This window comes from Dipodomys spectabilis, unplaced genomic scaffold (genome assembly GCF_019054845.1).
Source record: "Dipodomys spectabilis isolate Male_0828 unplaced genomic scaffold, ASM1905484v1 ptg000006l, whole genome shotgun sequence".
Lineage (NCBI taxonomy): Eukaryota > Metazoa > Chordata > Mammalia > Rodentia > Heteromyidae > Dipodomys > Dipodomys spectabilis.
Window position 1 is genome coordinate 2,360,169 of NW_024870683.1, and position 20,105 is coordinate 2,380,273.

Sequence of the window (20,105 nt, forward strand, 5' to 3'; positions counted from 1 at the left end):
AGAACAGACTTATAGTAAAATTCAGAGTGAAAAAAGAATTCTATGCAGCAAAAATACCCACTACAGATCTCTGTACAGATGTAATGTTGTCTTAGCCACACATAGTTGTTGTTGACATATGCCTTCATATTAGAGTTATTACAAATTTAAAATTTTTGGTTTTCTTACACATTTTTCTAATGATTCTATCTTACATAGATATGATTATATAATTAAAAACCCCAAGCCGAGTGAACAGTGTGGATAGGCTCCTAGCCCCTGTTTGTGAATAGAATTGGTTGTGATAAATTTGCTTTAGGTAATGCTCACATTCACTCAGCATGCACATGCAGAGCCCCTACTGTATGCAGAACTCCATGTTTGACATCCTTTCACTGTGGAGATGTTGACTTCACCGAACTCTTTACCACCATTGTCAACATTTCTAGAGGACCGGGAAGGGACTTTATTACACATCACTTTATTTCCCATTTCTTGAAGATAGTTCAAAAATGGGAAATCTCTTCCAGGCTCTTGTTTTGGACAGCTAGTCTACAGTGACTTCTTACTCAGGAGAGCTGAAGCTTGACTGCAAGATTGAGTTTTGGATCTACCAGTCTGATGTCTTCTTTTCACTGTGTTCCTGAGCTGTTTGTCAGGCTCATCTTGCTATGACAGAGCTTTGGCACTAACACTTACTTTCATCTCACCAAGTTGACAGAGGATAGAGTTAAAAGCAACATGCTAAGTGACCTTCAGACAGAAGTGGTAAAGACTATTCAGGAGCTGGTAGCCCCCTTCTCCAGGGGTCCTGTGTAATGCAGGATCCCCAGTGCCTGGCATATGAGTTAACACAGACTAGGTAGGTACTGAATGGGCCATGGGACTAGATGGTTGAGAATAAAATCAGCTATTGGTGTGCTTGTAAATCAGCTCACTGGCCTTTGTAATGCAGGATCCCCAGTGCCTGGCATATGGGTCAACACAGACTAGGTACTGAATGGACAATGGGACTGGGTGATTGAGAATAAAACCAGCTATTGGAGTGCTTGTATCTCAGCTCACTGGGAAAGAAACCAAGGTAAGCCCCTTTTCCTAAATTCTCCATAGACGGAATCAGGGATACATGGAAATATAGGGAATTTGGAAAGGGCATTATGTGGATAATAATTCTGACAAATGAGAGTGTGTGGTGGCACAATGCCAGAAATGAGAGGGAACATAACCCATGTGCCCTCTAAGGACTGCAAACACAGGAAGGACACTCAGCCCTGTCTCTGTTTAGTGTACAGGAATTTAATTGGGGACCTAAATAATATAGGACGTTTTCTGTATTAGAATTACACTATGCCTTTCTGTATACCTGTCCCTAAATGAGGTTCTTTGTACTGGCATGCCCAGATTGCTTTATTCAACACCAGCAGGCAGCCACTGTTCACCTGTGTTCATTCAAGTAATTGGGAGGGAGTTCTTGTCTTCCTAGCGGGCAGTGATGCTTTGGCGGAAGTTGTCACTCCCTGTCTATTGATGTTACTAATCTGTGGGAAGAACAAGCAGACTTCCTTTCTCAAATTAACAGAAACTCCCAGTCTTACTCAATACCTAATGTATCCTAAGTAGGCCAGCACACCCCTTTGTTCCACTTACTCCAAGATTTGCCTCCCTTTTTATTAGACAGAAAAGTGGAAGGCTTTTCTTTTCTTTTCTTTTTTTCTACCGAGGGATGGTACAAAATAGTTTTATCTTCTCTTTTACTCTTGTTCTCATTCTTATTCTCATCAAGAAATAGATGTCAGCGGGGTGCAGGTGACTCACGCCTGTAATCCTAGCTACTCAGGAGGTTGAGATTTGAGGATCGTAGTTCAAAGCTAGCCTAGGTAGGAAAGTCTGTGAGACTCTTATCTCCAATAAACCACTAGAAAACCGGAAGTGGTGCTGTGGCTCAAGCGGTAGAGTGGTTGCCTTGAGCTGAAGAGCTGAGGGATAGTGCCCAAGCCCAGAGTTCAAGCCTCAGGATGGACAAAAAAAAACCAAAAAGCAAAAAACAATAACAACAACATAAACAAAACCAAAAAAAAGAAACACAAAGAAATAGATGTCAGAAGAAAAATAGGCTACTTTGCTGCTTTTGATTGTCAATCAATTTTCTAAGCTAGCTAACAAGGAGGGACTTTATGAACAGGAGAGTAGAAGAGTTTTGAATGTGTTTAGGAGTGACACCCTTCCCCTGTGGTGGCTATTATCAGCATCACAAGATGATAATGTCAGGGCAAGAAAAATGCCTCTTTTGCCCTTTAAGACAGTTGAGAGGCTTTTATAGTCAACCAACCAAAGACTACTCTGCACTGCCATTTAGTTTTTAATTAATATTCAATTTACAATTGGATTTTTAGCACATCTCTCATTTGGCCCATGTTGGCCATGAGAGAGTTCACCTGGAAGGATATTCGAAAGAACACCAGGGGAATGAATAAATAGCCATGGTTGCAAGAAAGCACAGAGAGGAAATGAATCTCAGTGAACACCAAAGGGAACTCCAGAAGCCCAATGACACTTGTGAAACACTGATCATTGAGAGCCTTGTTCTGCGATAACTGCAAGATTTATTTCACTTAGGGAACTTTCAGAGTTGGGGGAGGGTGGTATGGTTGAATTCAAAGGCATTGGATTTGGGTTTTGGAATTAGTCACTTGAGGTGAAAGAGTCTAGAATATACCCTCTAGCACCCCTGGAAAGGTTATCTAGCCAGATTTGGGGGCCAGATATTAGTTGTTATGGCTTCAAATTTGGGTTCAAAGAGGGATTTGCAGACTGGTGTCAGTGAAAACAATTGTTTTTAAAATTAACTTTTAAGGATACAGGTCATGACCACAACAGAGAATTTCTCAGGATACTTCTGTGAGGATGCAGATAACAGAGCAGGTGCATTGTTTCTACGGAGCAAGCAGGCTTTATTTTGATGGTACATTGCTAGAGTGCCTGGAGTGTTCATGGAAAGGAGAAAAAAGAGAAGGAGAAATAGAAGGGGAAGCAGCAAGAAGGAGGAGGAAGAGAGGGAAGAAGATGAAAAGGAAGAGAAGGAGAAGGATATGGGGGAGAAAGAAACAGGAGAGAGTCCTAGAGCTGACCGGGAAACTTTTACATCTCTATTAAAAAGTTATTTATTTGACCAGATTAAAATATTCTGCTATAATAGTAACTGTAATTCTCTTTGAATAAATTGAAAATGAAAACTGTTTCTCTTGGGGCTGGGAAGGTGGCTCTGTGGTAAAGTGCTTGTCTTGCATGCACGAGGCTCTGGGTTTGATTCCTCAGCACCAGATAAGCAGAAAAAGCTGGAAGTGGTGCTGTGGCTTAAGTGGTAGAGCTCTAGCCTTAAACTGAAGAGCTGAGGGACACCGCCCAGGTCCAGAGTTTGGCTCTATGACCAACCAAAAAAAAAAAAAAAACAAAACCACAAAACTTTTTCTTGACCTATCTGTATTTTCCATATTTTCTACAATTTCTTGAACATATATTACCTCTATAATTAGGAAAAGTCAAATAAAATGGGACCCTTGCATGGCAGGATGATATTTTTTAACTAGATTTGAGAGAGTAATGTTAAAAGACAAATGTCAGAGGAACATGTTCTTCCAGAAAGGGATGAATTCCCTCATGATGTTACAAAAAAATAAAAGAACAAAGGAAAGGAAATTTAAGTGGTTGAGGTTATGGAGAAATGGTAACAGTTCTGTGATGTATTATAAGACATCCTAAGACGCAGACAGCTCTTGGAGGACTTTACTGATTAGAATGAAAAGTCATAACTGCAGAAAAAGACCAGCATTTTTAAAGAGTTCGGGAGGAACAAAATTAGTAAAAATAGGGTGAGTGAGAAGTATGACTTGGTGTTTCAAATAATTTTCTATTCCTATCTTCTTGATATTGGCTTTTTGTTTTCTTTAGTATGTATATTGTCTGTCATGGTAAATAAAGATGACATAGCACTTTGATGAAGATGCACAAGCCAACTGCTTTGGATTGACTTTTATCCCCCCCTCCCTCCAAATTCATAGGTTGAAGCCCTAACCTCCAATGTGACTGTGTTTGGAAATAGAGCTGTCAGGAGTTAATTAAGGTTAAATGAAGTACTTAGAGTCGGCCCTAATTTGACAGAATTGATAGTGTTATAGAAGGAAGTTCTGTGTCCGCCCATCTTTCCTTTTCTAGTACTATCTCTACCTTTCTCTGCACATGTTTGTGTGCTCATGTGCCAAGTAAAGGCCACATAAGTACACACCGAGAAGGATGCCGGGTGCAACCCAAGCCCCTCACTAGACAGTAGTCATTCTGGCACTTTGACCTTTGACTTACTGACCTCTAGCAGTAAGGGAATAAATTACTGTTATCTAAGCCACCAGAATGTGGTATTTTGCTAGGGCAATCAGACATGAAGAAGACACCAGCTACCTTGTAGAATTTTGTAATCATTTTGTACTTAGTTTCTATAAATTACTGTGAAAGGATCTTGACCTAGAGGGGGTAATTTAAAATAAAACCAGTTATTTGCATCTCCTTTCTTAAAGTTTCCTAACAGAAATTATATCTTAATATTTTCTAGTCACTTCCTGTCACCTGCCATGATGTTTTCTCATTGGAGATACAGTTACTACACACCCTGAAATGCTCATTTCGTTTTACCAATCCATCTCATAAACTATGTTTAACCTTAAAGGCAAACCTTCAGAATAGGAATTTTTTCCTGTTGGTTGTGGGGCTTGAACTCAGGGACTCGGCACTGTCCCTAAGTTCTTTTGCTCAAGGCTTGTTCTCTACCACATTGAACTACAGCTCTACATCCAGTTTTCTGGTGGTTAGTTGAAGATAAGAGTCTCATAGAGACATTTCTGCCTGGGCAGGCTTTACCATCGTCAGATCTCAGCCTCCTGAGTAGGTAGGATTACAGGTTGGAGCCACCGGCACTTAGCAAGGGATATTCTTGTTTTATCTCAATTCTAAGTCTTGGATAGTTTTATTTGACTGTTTCCTAAACTATGTAACAAAGAACTGTGTTGCATCAATGGATGTAGGGAGCTTGGTTTCTACTCTAATCTACGGTTAATAATGGCACAGTATTAGTGGAACATCAAAAGAATATAAAGACGAATAAATACTGTTTCAGAGCATTCAAAACTAAGTACAGATTTTTAGGAAAGTATTTTATTTTTGTGTCTCAACAGATGAAATTCATAACCTTGTTTTCTGATAAGACAATTCAAACATACAAATCAAATACAACATGTGCTTATCAGCTCCCCCCTCCCACCCCTATACTTGAAAGCAACTGACAGTTTTGAAGGACACCAAGACAATAGGGCTTAGCTAAACAATGTAGCAATTAAAATTGGCCCTCTCAGAAAATAATTACAATAGTGGTTGAAAAGATTATTTTTTTTTTTGTGAGCAGAACAGAGTGAGTGAAAGGAATCACATGAAACCAGGAAGATTTTAGCTTCCCTTCTGATACGAGAGGATATATGTTAAAATAATGGTACAGAAAAGTTGGGGAGTCAGACTGAAAACAACAGAAAGCCCTAGGCAAAAAGTTGCTCCAATAAAATGCATCCCCTTGAAGATATCCATTCAAACTCTTGTTCATATAGAAGTAAATAACTATTTTCCCACCCCAGCACTTGCCAGTAAATAATTTCTGCACTTTTTTTTGTTAAAACTCATTTAATCATTTTTTTCATAAGCCAGTATCTCTCAAAGAGACAGTTGGATTTGTTATAGAGTTTTGTAGAATCAGTGAGCTGAAAGAGAAATTGTGACAACTTGTAGCCAATAGCATTTTAAATGCAAAAGGACATAGATAATATCCTGCCAGACCTGGTGCTTCCAGTGGGGTGAGGTCCATAGTTACTGATTTCTTCTAGTCACTCTCAATCCTGTAGCACCTTGGTAATAGCTTTCTAATTGCACACATCATTCCCTCATGTTCTTCGTGGTAGGCCTCACAGCACCCTTGTGAGGTAGTTAGTGTTATGGTCTTGAGAGATGGGGATGCAGAGATGTTTACTCACTTGCCCGTATAGAATCATGAATCTAGTGCCAGAGCCCTGGGAACTCTTAACTCCAGATTCTTGTCTCTTAATTACTTAACTAATCTGACTCCCTGAGAGTGGATCATTAAAGCAGGTATGTCCTTAACACCAGACTGCATGCCTGGCCAGTTGACAATAAGGCCCATCTCCAAACCACGTGGGTTTAGATGGCAGAATGAGATATAGATTGTGAGCAACATGGAAGCCAAAGGAGTTCATGTGAATTAAAATTGGAACAACAATTTGATTCTGACTTTATTTATGGATGTGTCATTTACCACATTGCATGGTCAAATAAATGAATGAGTAAGCTGAATGAATGGAGATTGTGCTTGAATACGTGGAAAATTAAATTTTCTGTATCTTTAAAAAAGCTGAAAATATGTAGTTATATTTTCTGATTAAGGATGAAAAAGAAGTAAATAGTATTCTGAATTTTCTGTGAGCATATATATATAATATCTTATATTATATATATATATATATATATATATGAAATGATGCTGGTAGCATTTAAAATGATATAAATACAAAGCCATTTATCAATGATTTTCTGTAAAGAACTTGTTTACTTATTGGCTTGGAACCCAAACCATGAAAGATCACTATCAGAGGCAATGAGACAGACATAGACCTCATCCATTTTCCTCTGTAGATAAAGTCTCTGGTATATGACTAGTCACTCATTGCATTTCTTGGAAAAAAGTCTGTGCTCTCCAATGCACCAAATATTATTTTTAAAAGTTGTTGAACTACCTAAACAGTAAACTACTCTTTGCACTTAGCAGCTAGGAGACATTTTTCAGTTCCTTTCTATTTCTGTGAACCCATTTTATTTTTGCACTCCATAAGACTCAGCAGAAAACAGTGCTTTATATTGAAACCGGCACTGCATTAATACCAACAAGTTTCTTATAGCAGTGCCTTGGAGGGCTCTTGAGAGTGCTGAAGTATAGGCAACTGGATTCTCCAGGTATTGCTAAAATAGAAGAACTCATATAAATCAAGATGTTGGAGCTGGTAATCTCTTTGCATTACATGCTTGTTCTGTGCTCAGTGAATTAATTCCCAGTAGGTTGTTAGGACTGATACACTGGGAGGCTTAAGGAACTCTGGATTCCATAATATGGATTTGTGTGTGAGTGTGTTTAAAGAAGTATTTGTTTAACTTTCATGAGAGCCCTGTATGTATAAAATGGATGTAACCTATTAGTCTCTTGTACATCCAGCTAATAGCCCATGGCTAAAGGAATAGATTAAATGTAGTGAATTGCCTTTGTGCTACAGTGCTAGCATGCTTGATCTCTCCCACTAAGGAATAATATGCCTAGTGAGGCTATCGTTAGAAAAAGGTTCACATAAATGTTACCTCTGCCTTAGAGGGAGATCTGGTAAATAGATTTATCTCTTGCTGTGATAATAAAAGCTCCCAAATTATTTATTATGGATATAACTTTTGCAATCCTACACAAGATCTAGATCTTCCCATCAAACTGATAACCCCTCTAGCAACATTTTATGTTTATGGAGACTCTAAGGTCTTAGAATCTCAGACTTTGAATGGTTGTGGTCTTAGTTTTCTATATTGGGTGGCCAATCTTAATAGTAAGAATCTTCAAATCACCCATATATTTTGTGTGATTTCTTTTTTCTTATAATTTCTGCAGATGGTACTTAGTACTGTGTGTGTGAGTGTGCATGTGTGCATATGTATACATGTGTACACATCTGGCATTAAAATACAGGTGCTATTTAGAGATTTATTGGTTTATTTCCTGATTCACTCAGCTGAGAGTGTTATAGAATGAAACAATGCCTGCAGATTTACAATAAGGGATTTCCTTCACAATCCATGTTCTTAAAAAGAGTCATACTTTTTGCATTTACTTATTTGTAAGAGTTGATGAAAGGCACCAGAGTGAAAAGCCCTAGAAGCTATCGTTTTCCCACCGAACAGCGGTAGAAATACTAGGCGATTTTCCCTTAGGTTTCTCCATCTTCTCCTTTGCTTGGCTTTATTCCACATTCATCTTCTGAAACTGACAATGAGGATATTAAGAACACAGGGTTGATTGATTAGTTTACTTGTCTGTAAGGGAGTAAGTAGAAACACCTAAATTTTATTTCCACTATATTGACTCACACAGAAGTAACAGTCAGCCATCTGTAATAGGATGTTTATGACTTACGAAATGTGAGAAAGAGGAAACAAACCCAAAATAAACATGCAAAACTATGAGCCTCTAACCAAAAAGTCTTTACAAAGGCAGACCACTGAGTTAAAATTAACTAGCTTTCATTTAAAATGCTGGCTTCATTATATTACCGCTTTCCCATGGATGAAAAACAAGTCTTGAAGTACTGGGATCACCTTATCCCTGATCAGTGAGTTTTCGGGACAAACTAACTTGTAATGGGAGTTGGTAGAGATGTGTACCCAACACGTGCAGAAACTGGCTTAGTGGTATAAAATGAAAGGCCATCATTAGATATGTGAACTCTGGTGTTCCCAGAAAGCCTCTATACAGGGTTTCCCAGTCAGGTGACAAGGTCTTAGTTTGCAAGTATAGGATACTAGAAAAACCTTCTAAATCTTTTGCTAGCAGCTTCAGAACTCTATGTGCTTGCTGCTGCCTGAAGGTGAAGACTTCATTATCCTATAACACAGTAACTTCCAGGTACCACTAATGTTAGCTGTCTACTTCTTCCTTCACCTCTATTCTCTACACTCACTGGAAGGCATCAAATGAGCTACAGGGTCAGGGGGTGAATTTCATAGCACAGCTGATGATAGATATACCTGAACCCATCTCCTTTAAGCCTGAAGTACCAAAAGAGATGTGTGTGAGAGAGAGAGAGAGAGAGAGAGAGAGAGAGAGAGAGAGAATTTTTCCTCTCATCCTAAATACTACACATGAACAGTTTTCAAGTAAACACACTGGATGGTAAAAGACAAAAAAATTACACTTGAATACGATAAATTATACAGGACTCTAAACATTTACACAGTGAGGCCAAAGGAGGATATTCTTAAGAAAGGATCACAAAGGCTCAATAGCTATGTGCTTATGACCATATAAAATGATGTGTATGAAAATAAACTCTAAGAAAGGGAAAGAAAAAGGTTTTTTCTTCTTATTTTGCTTTTTTCTTCTCTCTCCTTTGTTGCTGTTTTTGATTTCTGTACCTTTGTCTTTTATTTCTAAAGTTATCTGTTTCGCAGAGGGTAATGGGGAACACAGAAATGGTGGGACAGTGTGTGAACGAAGTCGGCAGTGATACTAGACGCTATGTTGAAAATTAACTCTACAACTTGTGCAGGAGAGGGGTCAGGAGGGAAAAACTGGGAGAAAATGAGGGATGAGGTGACACTGTTCAAAAAGAAATGTACTGAATACCTTAGCAATACCCCCTGTACATCACCTTTAAAACAATAAAAAATATTAAAAAATATTCATTTTCCCTTTTAATACAAGACTGCCTTCTCTATCTTCTACTTCTAATTTTATTGAAGACAGAAGAGTGTTTTCTCTTTCAGTTCCTGTGCTTTTCTGTTGTACCTTATGTTTCAGACCAGGAAAAGCTGGTTCAGTGAAAGCTAACTCCTAAAAACTAAATGATGTTTCCAAGTCAAATGATTTGTCAATCCATCTTCCTTTTTTTTTTTTTCTTTTAAGAAAGATTTATCTTCACTAAAGTAGAATATCTTGAGTATGGTTAATTTTGCATAGATTCCCATACCCAGCAGGTAATTTTTCAGATTAAGAGCCTGGCAAGCTTGCCTCGCATTCTTTTGAGTAGTCTCTACTCATTCCCCTTTGGAATTCATGCCACAGGACTGGCCTCTTCTCTGACAGTTCTGAGTATTATTTCATGAATACAGTGCCAATGCTGTCTCAACAACCTCATGCTCTTTGAGAAGTTCATTTCCTTACTGAGAAATAAAAGTACCTTATTTCTCAATAAAGAAATAAATATATCCATGTGACTCCAATTACATTTTATTATATTTCATTTCTTAATAACCTAATAGATTTTTACTGAGATGACAGATGCATAAGCCCTTATCATCTGCAATGATAACATGTTTTCTAACTTATTTTACATGTTGGTAATTTGTTTTTACAATAGAAAATGCTCACAACAATTACCCAACAATAATAGTCAGTGAGACATAAACCTAAATCATAATCTTTTTTTCTTTGATATTAATGTTTTAAAGAAGAAAAACTTTCAGGCATTTTGAAAGAAAAAAATTGTTAGTTAGTGTTGAGTAATTTTCAATGGTGGAGTATTTCCAGAGTAAGATTTTGATAATAAGAAAAAGAAAATACAAACATACATTTTGTTTCTTCCCCTCTGTTTAGATGCACCAATGTTCATAAGAGTTACATTTTAACACTTAAAAAATCAAACCATCCTCCCCTATATATTTATATATGTTTATATAAACAATGCCTTTTTGAGTGATTATGATGAAGGGTGTTCCATACCCTACAGATAAAACATATGAAGACAAACGCTTTATGTACCAAGAAACTCAACTATGTACGGTGCCCCTGATTTTATTACAGAGGAGTAAAGTTTTCTTCCAAGTGGCCTCCATGTGTCTATACAACATGTTCATGACTCATTTTTCCATTTCTCAATGTCACATACATACATAGTTGAATCTAGATGTAGCTAGACCTACAGCTGTAAGGAATGGGAAATATTTTTTGGAAGGTTGAGTTAGTCTTCTGCCTAGTCATTATTTGTTGACTGTATTATATTATGGGTTGAATTGATTGTTTTGCAGTATAGATTAAGAATATTAAAGCAATTTAGAATTAGAGGTGTGCAATGATGAATAACGGTAAGATGGCAACCACATTTCTGATTCTTTTGGCCTTGTAGATCAGACACAAAAAATTTTAAGCCATTTTCAGTAAAGAAAGTTACCTTGTGGGCTATACTACAATTGATAGAGCTAATCAATTTAGAGGACACAAATTTGCATTTTGTTACCTTCTAATGGCTAATTTATCCTATTAAAGGTAGATCCTTCCTGAAAATGTGGAGTGCTCTCTTGATTATGCCAGCTCTTCTCTCATTTTGCTTAGGCTATAAATAAATCTGTCTATTTAAGGTCGGCATTTTATCAATCCACCTGCTTTGGGAAGAGAAAAAAAAAACCACCTCAGAATCATTCAGTCTGCAGATTGCTGTCAGCTTGTGATTATGTGAATGGAAAGTCTTCACTTTTAAAGTGTTGTGTGAGATAGGCTTTAGGGCTATTTTTTTAAGAGCAAGATCTAGCTTAACAATTATTCAAGAATTTCTGAGTACCAATGAAAGAAGACTTATCTTGTGCAAGAACGTTCATCGAAGGGCATGACAGCTGCTCAGAGGTGACAGTGGAGATGGGGAAGGCAGGAGAATGAAGGATCACTTCAATCTTGGCAGCAGAAAAGCACTCAGGAGTGTGAGGAAACACCAAAGTCTTCCACAGCTGTCTCAGGGGAGTTTTTGCAGTCACCCCCTACCCCCACACTTCACCATCATTTTGCTTCACTTGCTCCAGCTAGCCAAGATCATTCTCCATTGAAAAATACTAAATGACTATCTGGGGGTGTAGTGCACAGAGAATGCACATCCACATATCATTTATTATAGTATATTGCTATAATTGTACTTAATTTAGAAATTAAACTTTGTCAACAGGCATATTTGTACAGGGTGAAAATCAGTATATAGGATTAGATATTATTACTGAGTAGCAACTGACAGTCTTGGAATTTATCCCCATGGGGGTGGGATGGGAATCTACTGTGGTCACTGCTACTGTCCTCCAACCTATTGATGATATTTTCAGAGAGCTGGAGGAATAGGAAGGAGAAGATACATTAAATACCTGGGTAAACTGAAGGAGGGCGGTCTAGGACATACGTAATCATGTCCTGATCACATTTCTGTGTTTGGAAAGAGGAACTTCAGCTCTAGTTCTGTTTTAAAATGAAAACTCATTTATATAACCTGCTTTTTTTTCCCAAGGAAGGGTAGTACTTTCCCTTAAGCTATCTGTTGAGAAGTTCATATAAGATAAGGAGTTTCCTGTGCCTAGTGTTTTGTTGTTGTTGTTGGTTTTTTTAAAAAAAATATACAGTTACTTTTACTACTTCTAAATAGACAAGCCAATTTCAGATTTGAATGCCTGTCATTCATTATTGAGTTACAATGTAATTCTCTTAGCTAAGCCTTGTAGGCATAGATTTTCTCTGAGCCCAATGTTTATTAGGTAAAGTTAGCTAAAGATCACAGCAAATCAGCTCTCATCTCATCCTATAGGACAAAGTTGTGAAGCTTCCCCCTGACCCCCCACTGGTTATAGACTTTTTTTTGGGAAAAGTGATAAGACTTTCTTGGGAATGGCTTTTGTAGGGGTGAATGATAGAGCAAAGCACTGAGAGCATCATATCAAATGCTTGCTTGTCATCGTTCCTTCAAACACTCTGCTGTCTAATGAAAAGATGAAATTCTAAAAATATTAGGCAAGAGCCAGGTGCCGATGGCTTATGCCTATAATTCTAGCTAATCAGGAGGCTGAGATCCGAGGATCATGGTTCAGAGACAGCCTGAGCAAGAAAGTCTCATATCTCTAATAAACTAACCCTGCAAAAAGCTGGGAGTAGAGTTCTGACTCAAGTGCTAGAGAGCTAGCCTTGAGGAAAGGAAGTCAAGGACAGCGCCTCATTTCAAGCCCCAGGACCAGCACACAACAAAAACAAGAAATAATATTTCACTTCTCAATGCTTTATATACAAAAGATAGAATAACTGTAAACCTCTTTCACCAGAGATATATCAAGGATTTTAGCCAAAAGGAATTGTAAAGGAGGAATCTCAATAGAAATAACCAAGAAAATGATGTATTAGTCTTTCAGGAAATGTTAATTTTAGTAATAAAAAGGATAAGATTTTACCTAAGTACCAAGTGCAATGAATGGCTATTGTGTTAACAGATTTTCTAATTGGTTCACAGGTCACAAGATCCATTTGAAATCGGATGTAAGCTATAGTGTCCAGGAGTTAGAGGATAAATGCATAAACCAATGAATGTTAGAAAAGACTATAATCACTTTTTCAGATACAACTATAAAAATTATCAATAAAAGAAAGATCATGGGGCTGGTGGTAGAGTGCTTGCCTTGCATACATGAGGCCCTAGGTTTGATTCCTCAGCACCATATAAGCAGAAAAAGCCAGAAGTGGCGCTGTGGTTCAAGTGGTAGAGTGCTAGCCTTGAGCTGAAGGGCTGAGGGACTGTGCCTAGGCCCAGAGTACAGGTCCCATGACCAAGCCCCCCAAAAAAGCAGAAATAACAAGTCCCAGAGTGTTCTCCAACCTTTCTTTAAAGTCCTGATACGTCTTTTTTGCAAGTCTTATTCAAGCTGTAAATGGACTATTTTTTTCTCCTCTAGAGAGCCTCAAGACACCCTTTGTGATATTCAAAAGTTTCTATGAGCAGAACCTGAATGTAAAAGAACTGTCTTGATATAGAGTTGAAGGAAGACCCTTAGACTCTACTTAATTTTATTTCTCTAAGATCACATCTTCTCTTTGTACTTCTAATATAAAAATACTTTATCTAGTACTAGAGTAATGGGAAGTTACAAAAGTCAAGCTTCAACAGAGGTGAGATTTCAATGATTCTTTTTTTAACAGAGACACAGAAGATTGCTGAGAACAAAATTTTTGATATGACAATGAAAAAAAGAATCCCACCCTAAATACTATAGAGTAAATTTGAATACCTTTGAACTACAAGAGAACTGATGTTAAGCTTTCTGAGAAAATTGAGCAAAATCAGAGTTTTAACAATTTCCTGAGGAACTTAGGAAGTATGAGTCTTTGAAATTTATGGATTACATTTGAAAAGCACATGATTGTAAATACCATGTAAATGAAAAGCCTGGAAAAGTGAGGATTCTGAAAAATGTGTAAAAGTAGAAACTGCTATATACGAATATGTTAGACCAAATTGGGTGAGTCTTACTCTAGTCTTACTCTAATAATATGCTGTTCAGACATGTGGGCTTGTGTGTCAATTTTCTAATATTATTAGGACTCGGCTCAAGGATTTCTTTTCTCATAGAAATTTAATGGCTATAGAGAGAAAATACTACTCTAAAATATTTAATATCATATATACTACTGGTCAACCTAGAACAAAATGCTGAGCCAAACATCTATATTTCTTCATAGTATACTTTGAAACACACCCTGTAGGAAGAAGATAATTCTGAGATGTCATACCTAAGGTAAGAATTGGCCTGTGTGTTGGGATGAACTGTTATTCTATACTATGATCTAGTTTGGTCAAACAGAGGTCATCTATAAGCATAAAGAAAATTTTATGCAATCCTTTTGTAAGACTGAGTACTGATGTTCCAGATTACATTTAATGCCAAAGCCTTGCAGATATTAAAAGCAAGATTCACATAAATAGTGAAAATATAGAAAAGGTAAGGGGCTATTCAGTTACTTATAAACCCATAACCACATTGCTTCAAGCAAAATATAGTCAATTATTTCAAATACATTTGGTCAATATACTGTTGTGGTCTGAATAGTTATACAAGTGATATATATATATATATATATATATATATATATGTATACATACATATATATAAATGTATATGTTTTACTTCAAGAAAAACTTATGTAAGAGACTTTTTCTTTGTAACTGTTTTGTTTTTTTCTTTTTGTCTTTTTTTTCACATATCTGTCTTTGGGAGGAACACAGAAATGGAGGAACAAAGGAGGAACAAATGCAGCAGTACTCACTAGATGCTATGTTGAAAATGAACAAAACAACTTATAGATAGGGACAGCAGGGAAAAACTGGGAAAGAATGAGGGAGGGGTGACATTGTCCAAGAAGAAATATACTCTTTATCTGACTATAACCCCTCTGTGCATCACCTTTATAATAACAATAATAGTGTATGAGAAAAAGCATGGTTCTTATTTACAGAGGGTTTCTTAGACTAATATAGACTTCAAAGGAAAGACAATAGAAATGCAATATTTACCCAGTTATTGGTCAGTGGGGCTCTTAAAGATTGCCAATACGATCTTTACTATTCCATGGATCTGAGTATGGAAACTTGAATCCAGTCTGAATTCTTTGAATGAAATATGTAAGTCATTTAGCCAAATATTTTCATGAATGGGTTTAACTTTAATTTAATTTAATTTTACTTGGGAGGTTTTATTCAACTTTTAGTTTGACAGAAAAGAAGGAGTAGCAAAACTCATTTATTAGCTCAGTTTTTGCTCCGTCCTTGCTTGGTCTCTGTCTCTGCCTCTGTCTCTTTCTTTCTGGTAGTTGGTAAAATATTTCTTCATAAAAGATTCCAAAGTTAAAAAGAAGTAGTTTTTCTTTGAAAGGCTATTTTTCTATTTTATCTTTAGTTTTTCTTTTAAATCCAAAGAATCTATTTATTTGCACAGGACTTAGAATTTTGATAGAATTTCTGCACAGTGTGATTTGTATTACTAGATATAAATAAGTTCACAGATGAGAAAAGAACTTCTAAAATATCTATGATAATCATCGAGATAGTCAAATGAAATATGACTCAAATGGGTAATTATTTGATTTTTCTTTCTCATTTTCCATTTATTATTAAGGGAGAAATGGGTTGAGATGTGCTGTTATTCAAGTGGTGATACAATTTCTGCACTTGTCACTTTTGTATTGGGTTTGAATTAATCTTGTTAAAGTTGCTTGAAATTTCAAGTATTAAAAAAAGCCAGTGGCTTAAAAATCAGATCCTGATTTTATATATCAAGAAGGACAGTCCTTTAAACCAGATCACTTCTGGTAATGATATGATGTTATTTTTTTAAAACTAGAATTTTAAATCTTGAGTAAAGTAACATTAATGCCAACTGAGTTGGGCAACTATCCTCAGGTCAAGAGGGTAAAAGAATCAGCAGAATTTTACAGATATAATTTTATTTTATTTTCTCAGTGGAAGAAGATAATCAGTAAATGCCATTTAATCCACCATTTTCCCTTCACCTCTTCAAAAATAAAACACATTCTTCTGATCTGTATAAGATAAATTTCAAAATAAAGCCCATAAATCTACTTGGTAGAAAAAAGTAGGGAGAATTTCTGAAGATAATACTGTGCATATAGCACTGGAATAGAGAACATCAGAGTGGTAGTAGATATATATTCCCTTTGACTGGGGTTAATCTAGAATTCCAGTAGCTATCATGGTTTAAATAGATCCTTAGGTGCATCACCATCTTGTCTTGCACAGATGACCCTGGTTCATACTGGCAACTGAAAAAAACCATATTTAGGGCTCTTTCAGACAAAATAATCCTTGGTGTATATATATATATATATATTTCCATATATATATGTATATATCATATATATATTTATACCTCCTTTTCCATTTTAAATTAGCCCATTAGCAGTGACTGGTAAAATTAATATCAACGGGTGACTAAGGGGATTATTTTAATTAATAACACCTACCTTGCATTTTTCAAGGTACATCTAGTGGCATACCTCCTCCTGGAGAAACCCAGGGCTTTGTTACAGTAAACTGGTCCGGTGTGATATTACAAGTATAAAAAATATTCCATTCTGTATCAAAACTAGGCACATGCCTTTATTTATAATAACAGAAGTGAACAGACTTGAGCAGTTTTGCCTTGGGTCCTGTTTCTTAGCATCCTCTACCAGACATACACAACTGTCAACAAATTTCCACCCATTACCTCCAGGGATCTAATCTCAGGCTTATCTGTAGTAAAGGAACATGAAATCACACTTGGATCTATAGTGGTGAGTAACTAAAAAGCACAACCTCTCATTCATATTGCTTCAAAACATATACAGCATATATGTTTCAAAAAAAAAAACCAAAAAAGGAAAATAATCTATTGATCTGTTTTTGGTGCAGAAGCAACAGTATGGTATGATGCAAAGCTTTAACAAATGATAATTATAGATACAAATTTTTCTGTAGAGTATGTGTTAAACAAATGTGTCTTTTTAAATATGTAAATCCTACACTGTAGGTTGTTCTTTTTAATTTTTTTAATTTTCATTTTTTGCCGTGGTAGAAAATGCTGAATTATTGTCCATGAGCATGAGCCAAAGGTTCAGGTTCATGACTGAGATCCCCAGAATGCCAGTATTTGCAATGCAAACAATTAGTATCCCACTGAGTGAAGGGTTCTGACACATGCCTGCCTGCCTCTAAACATCGAGAGTCTCCATAAGAATTCTTCCTGCTTCCATACAGGGGGCAGCTGGGAGCAGCTGCTTCTCAAACTAAGGATTTTCTGTGCCAGACTGCTTTACGGATCACCAACAATGACACAGAGACAGTAGTGCCCATCAGTGGTAGACCCTCAAATCATTTTCATGTTGAACCTCCTGGGTCCGGCCACCTCCCCTTCTACAACAGCACCATTGTTTTTTCGGGGTACATACTCAAGGTCAATGCTGTTTTTGTGCTTGCCTTTCCCTCGGCTCCACACAAAAAGGAGGAGAAAACAAAATAAAACCACTCCCAGGAATGTGAAACAGCCCATGGCTGTAGATACCAGTATTGTTTTAAGGTCCAGGGAGAAAGTATTGGCATTGGTGCCATTGGAAATGGTGTCATTGGAGTCGGTCATGTACATAGGGGTCCTATTTGCGTAAAGGAAGCGGTCTGAAGTGAATCCTTTCACAGTTAAGGAGGCTGTGAAGGTGTCATTTCCCGCAGCGTTGCTAGCGATGCAAACATACATCCCACTGTCTTGATCCTGGGCAAAGCGGATTTCTAAGGTGCCATCACCCAAGACGGTGGCCCTTCCGTTGGACTTGGAGGTGATAAAACGCCGTCGGGGTGTCACCCAGGAAATCATGGGCTGTGGATCTCCATCTGCATTGCATTCTAGCTGCACCGTCTGCCCTTCATCTACCAGAAGGTGTTGCAACTTCTTTTCGCGGATTTTGGGTTTTTTGCAGGTAAAATAAAAAGAAAGGGCAGTGCTGTGGAAATCCTTGAAGGATTTCTCCCGGATGGTATCTGGCCCAGCGCACATGGGCTGCTGGCCACCGAACTGCAGGGTGGGCTGTCGCTGCAGGATCCAGAGGAGACGGCAGTCACAGGCCAGTGGGTTGTTATTAATGCTCAGGACCTCCAAAGCCCTCGGGGAGGAGAAGACATTCTCTTCCAAAGTTTCCAGTAGGTTCTGAGACACGTTGAGCACACGAAGGAAACGGAGCCCTTGGAAGGAATGAGGCTCAATGGTCCGGAGCTGAGCCCCCACGATATGGAGCTCCTGAAGGCGGGTCAGGTCAGAGAACATGCCTGCTTCAATAGTGCTGATGGGGTTGTAGGAGAGGTTAAGGTGGGTCAGGTATACCAGATGTTTAAAGGCCAGGAAGGGAACCGTGGACAGGTTGGTGTTAGTGATAGAAAGGGATGTGAGGTTGAGACCGTAGAGGCTATTGGCGGGCATCATATCCAGTAAAGGCCAATAGTCAATCTCTAGGTGTTTCAGATGGAACAATCTTTTGAAGGCATACACGGGCATATTGTTGATGTTAAGATGCTTCAGATGTAGGCTGATGAGGCTGCGGAGGTGGGAGAGGGCTTCCGTGGGGACTGCCGTTAGATTGCATTTCTCCAGGGTGAGCTGTTCCAAGCTAAGTAGCCCGCTGAAAGCCCGGTGTGATATATAAACCAAATCATTGTCTCCCACTTCGAGAGACTTCAGGTTATGCAGATCCTGGAACATGTAATCCAGTAAAATGACAATCTTATTTTCACTAATGTCCAGCTTGGTGAGGTTGGACAGCCCCGTGAATACTCCTAAGGGGACCAACTTCAGGCGATTGCCTTTCAGGCGAAGGGAACGCAGGTTAAAGAGATTGTTGAATGCTCCCGGCTCCACATTGGCAATGATATTGTCACTCAAGTCTATCTCCTCCAGGAGAGGGTATGATATGAATTCTTCAGGGTTGACACTTTTCAACCTGTTTTTGCTGAGGTCCAAGATTTTGGTCTCGATGGGAATGCCCTCAGGGATGGCAATCAGCCTTCTTCTGTGGCAGCTAACAGACTTGTTCTGGGCAGAGCACTCACAGCGAGCGGGGCAGCCGATGGTGGATCCCATGAAGATGAACACCACAGCCAGACCCAGGAGTGGCTGCCAGCATGATACGGCTGTGTGAAGCATGACTCCACTTCTTAGTCTACACCTTGGTCACGGGCCTGCAGAGACAGGGCAAAAGAAGGAAGAGACGTTGAGTTAGAGCATACTTAAGGGACATCAACAGATGGGTAAAGGAAACACGACTCTGGATGAGGAGCGAGAGCTGGGATTATGCTGGAGGGCTCCCCCTGCGGAGCACATGATCTTGGAGAGGTTATTTTGGCTCTCTGTACTTTGAGAATCTCTCATCTATGATTATAATGCAAGGTAGTATTCTAATGGTGTTAGTAATTGTAATACCTTCCTAGAACTCGGCATGACAAACTTAGTGTTCGACAAATCTAACAAGACGAGTTTAGTGTCTGGAACAGACGGAGGTAAAACAGCATATAATTCACATGCTTTCGTTTAAATTCAAGTGAGAGAATCAGAGGTCAATAGCTAAGAGGAAAGCAGTTCTGTGGGAATGGCAGTCTGCATCTGTAATGTCTGAGATCTCATTCTCTATTCAAAATGAAGCTAATAGAAGTTTCATTCAACATCAGGCTAGTGGGTCCAACAAGCCAAGCAAAAAAATTACACTTACTACAAAGTGCTGAGATTCTGCTCCACCTCCCCACCATATATTCCCTTAAAAAGGACTTACGATTTTAAGGCAATCTTCTGGTAAGAAGTCAGTGAAATTTGATTTAGGAAGGACCCCCCACCACCTTTTTTTTTTTGAGGCAAACCAACATTTTGCCTTCATTGTCTCCCTGTTGGTTGTGTGTTTCTTGTAGAGATGAAACACAATCAAGGTACCTTGATGACTATGGTAT

At 38.1% G+C, this 20,105-nt stretch overlaps 1 protein-coding gene across 1 annotated transcript in view; it reads right to left on the bottom strand.

Moving 5' to 3' along the window:
* Positions 1–17,191: 17,191 nt before the first annotated feature.
* The window catches only part of Lingo2 (leucine rich repeat and Ig domain containing 2), a 114,623-nt gene continuing 111,709 nt past the window's right edge, over positions 17,192–20,105 (bottom strand). Inside the window, exon 2 of the mRNA XM_042697633.1 lies at positions 17,192–19,346. Within this exon, the coding sequence (XP_042553567.1) occupies positions 17,491–19,311 (1,821 nt within the window). The 5' untranslated portion in view covers positions 19,312–19,346 and the 3' untranslated portion in view covers positions 17,192–17,490. The remainder of the gene's footprint in view (positions 19,347–20,105) is intronic.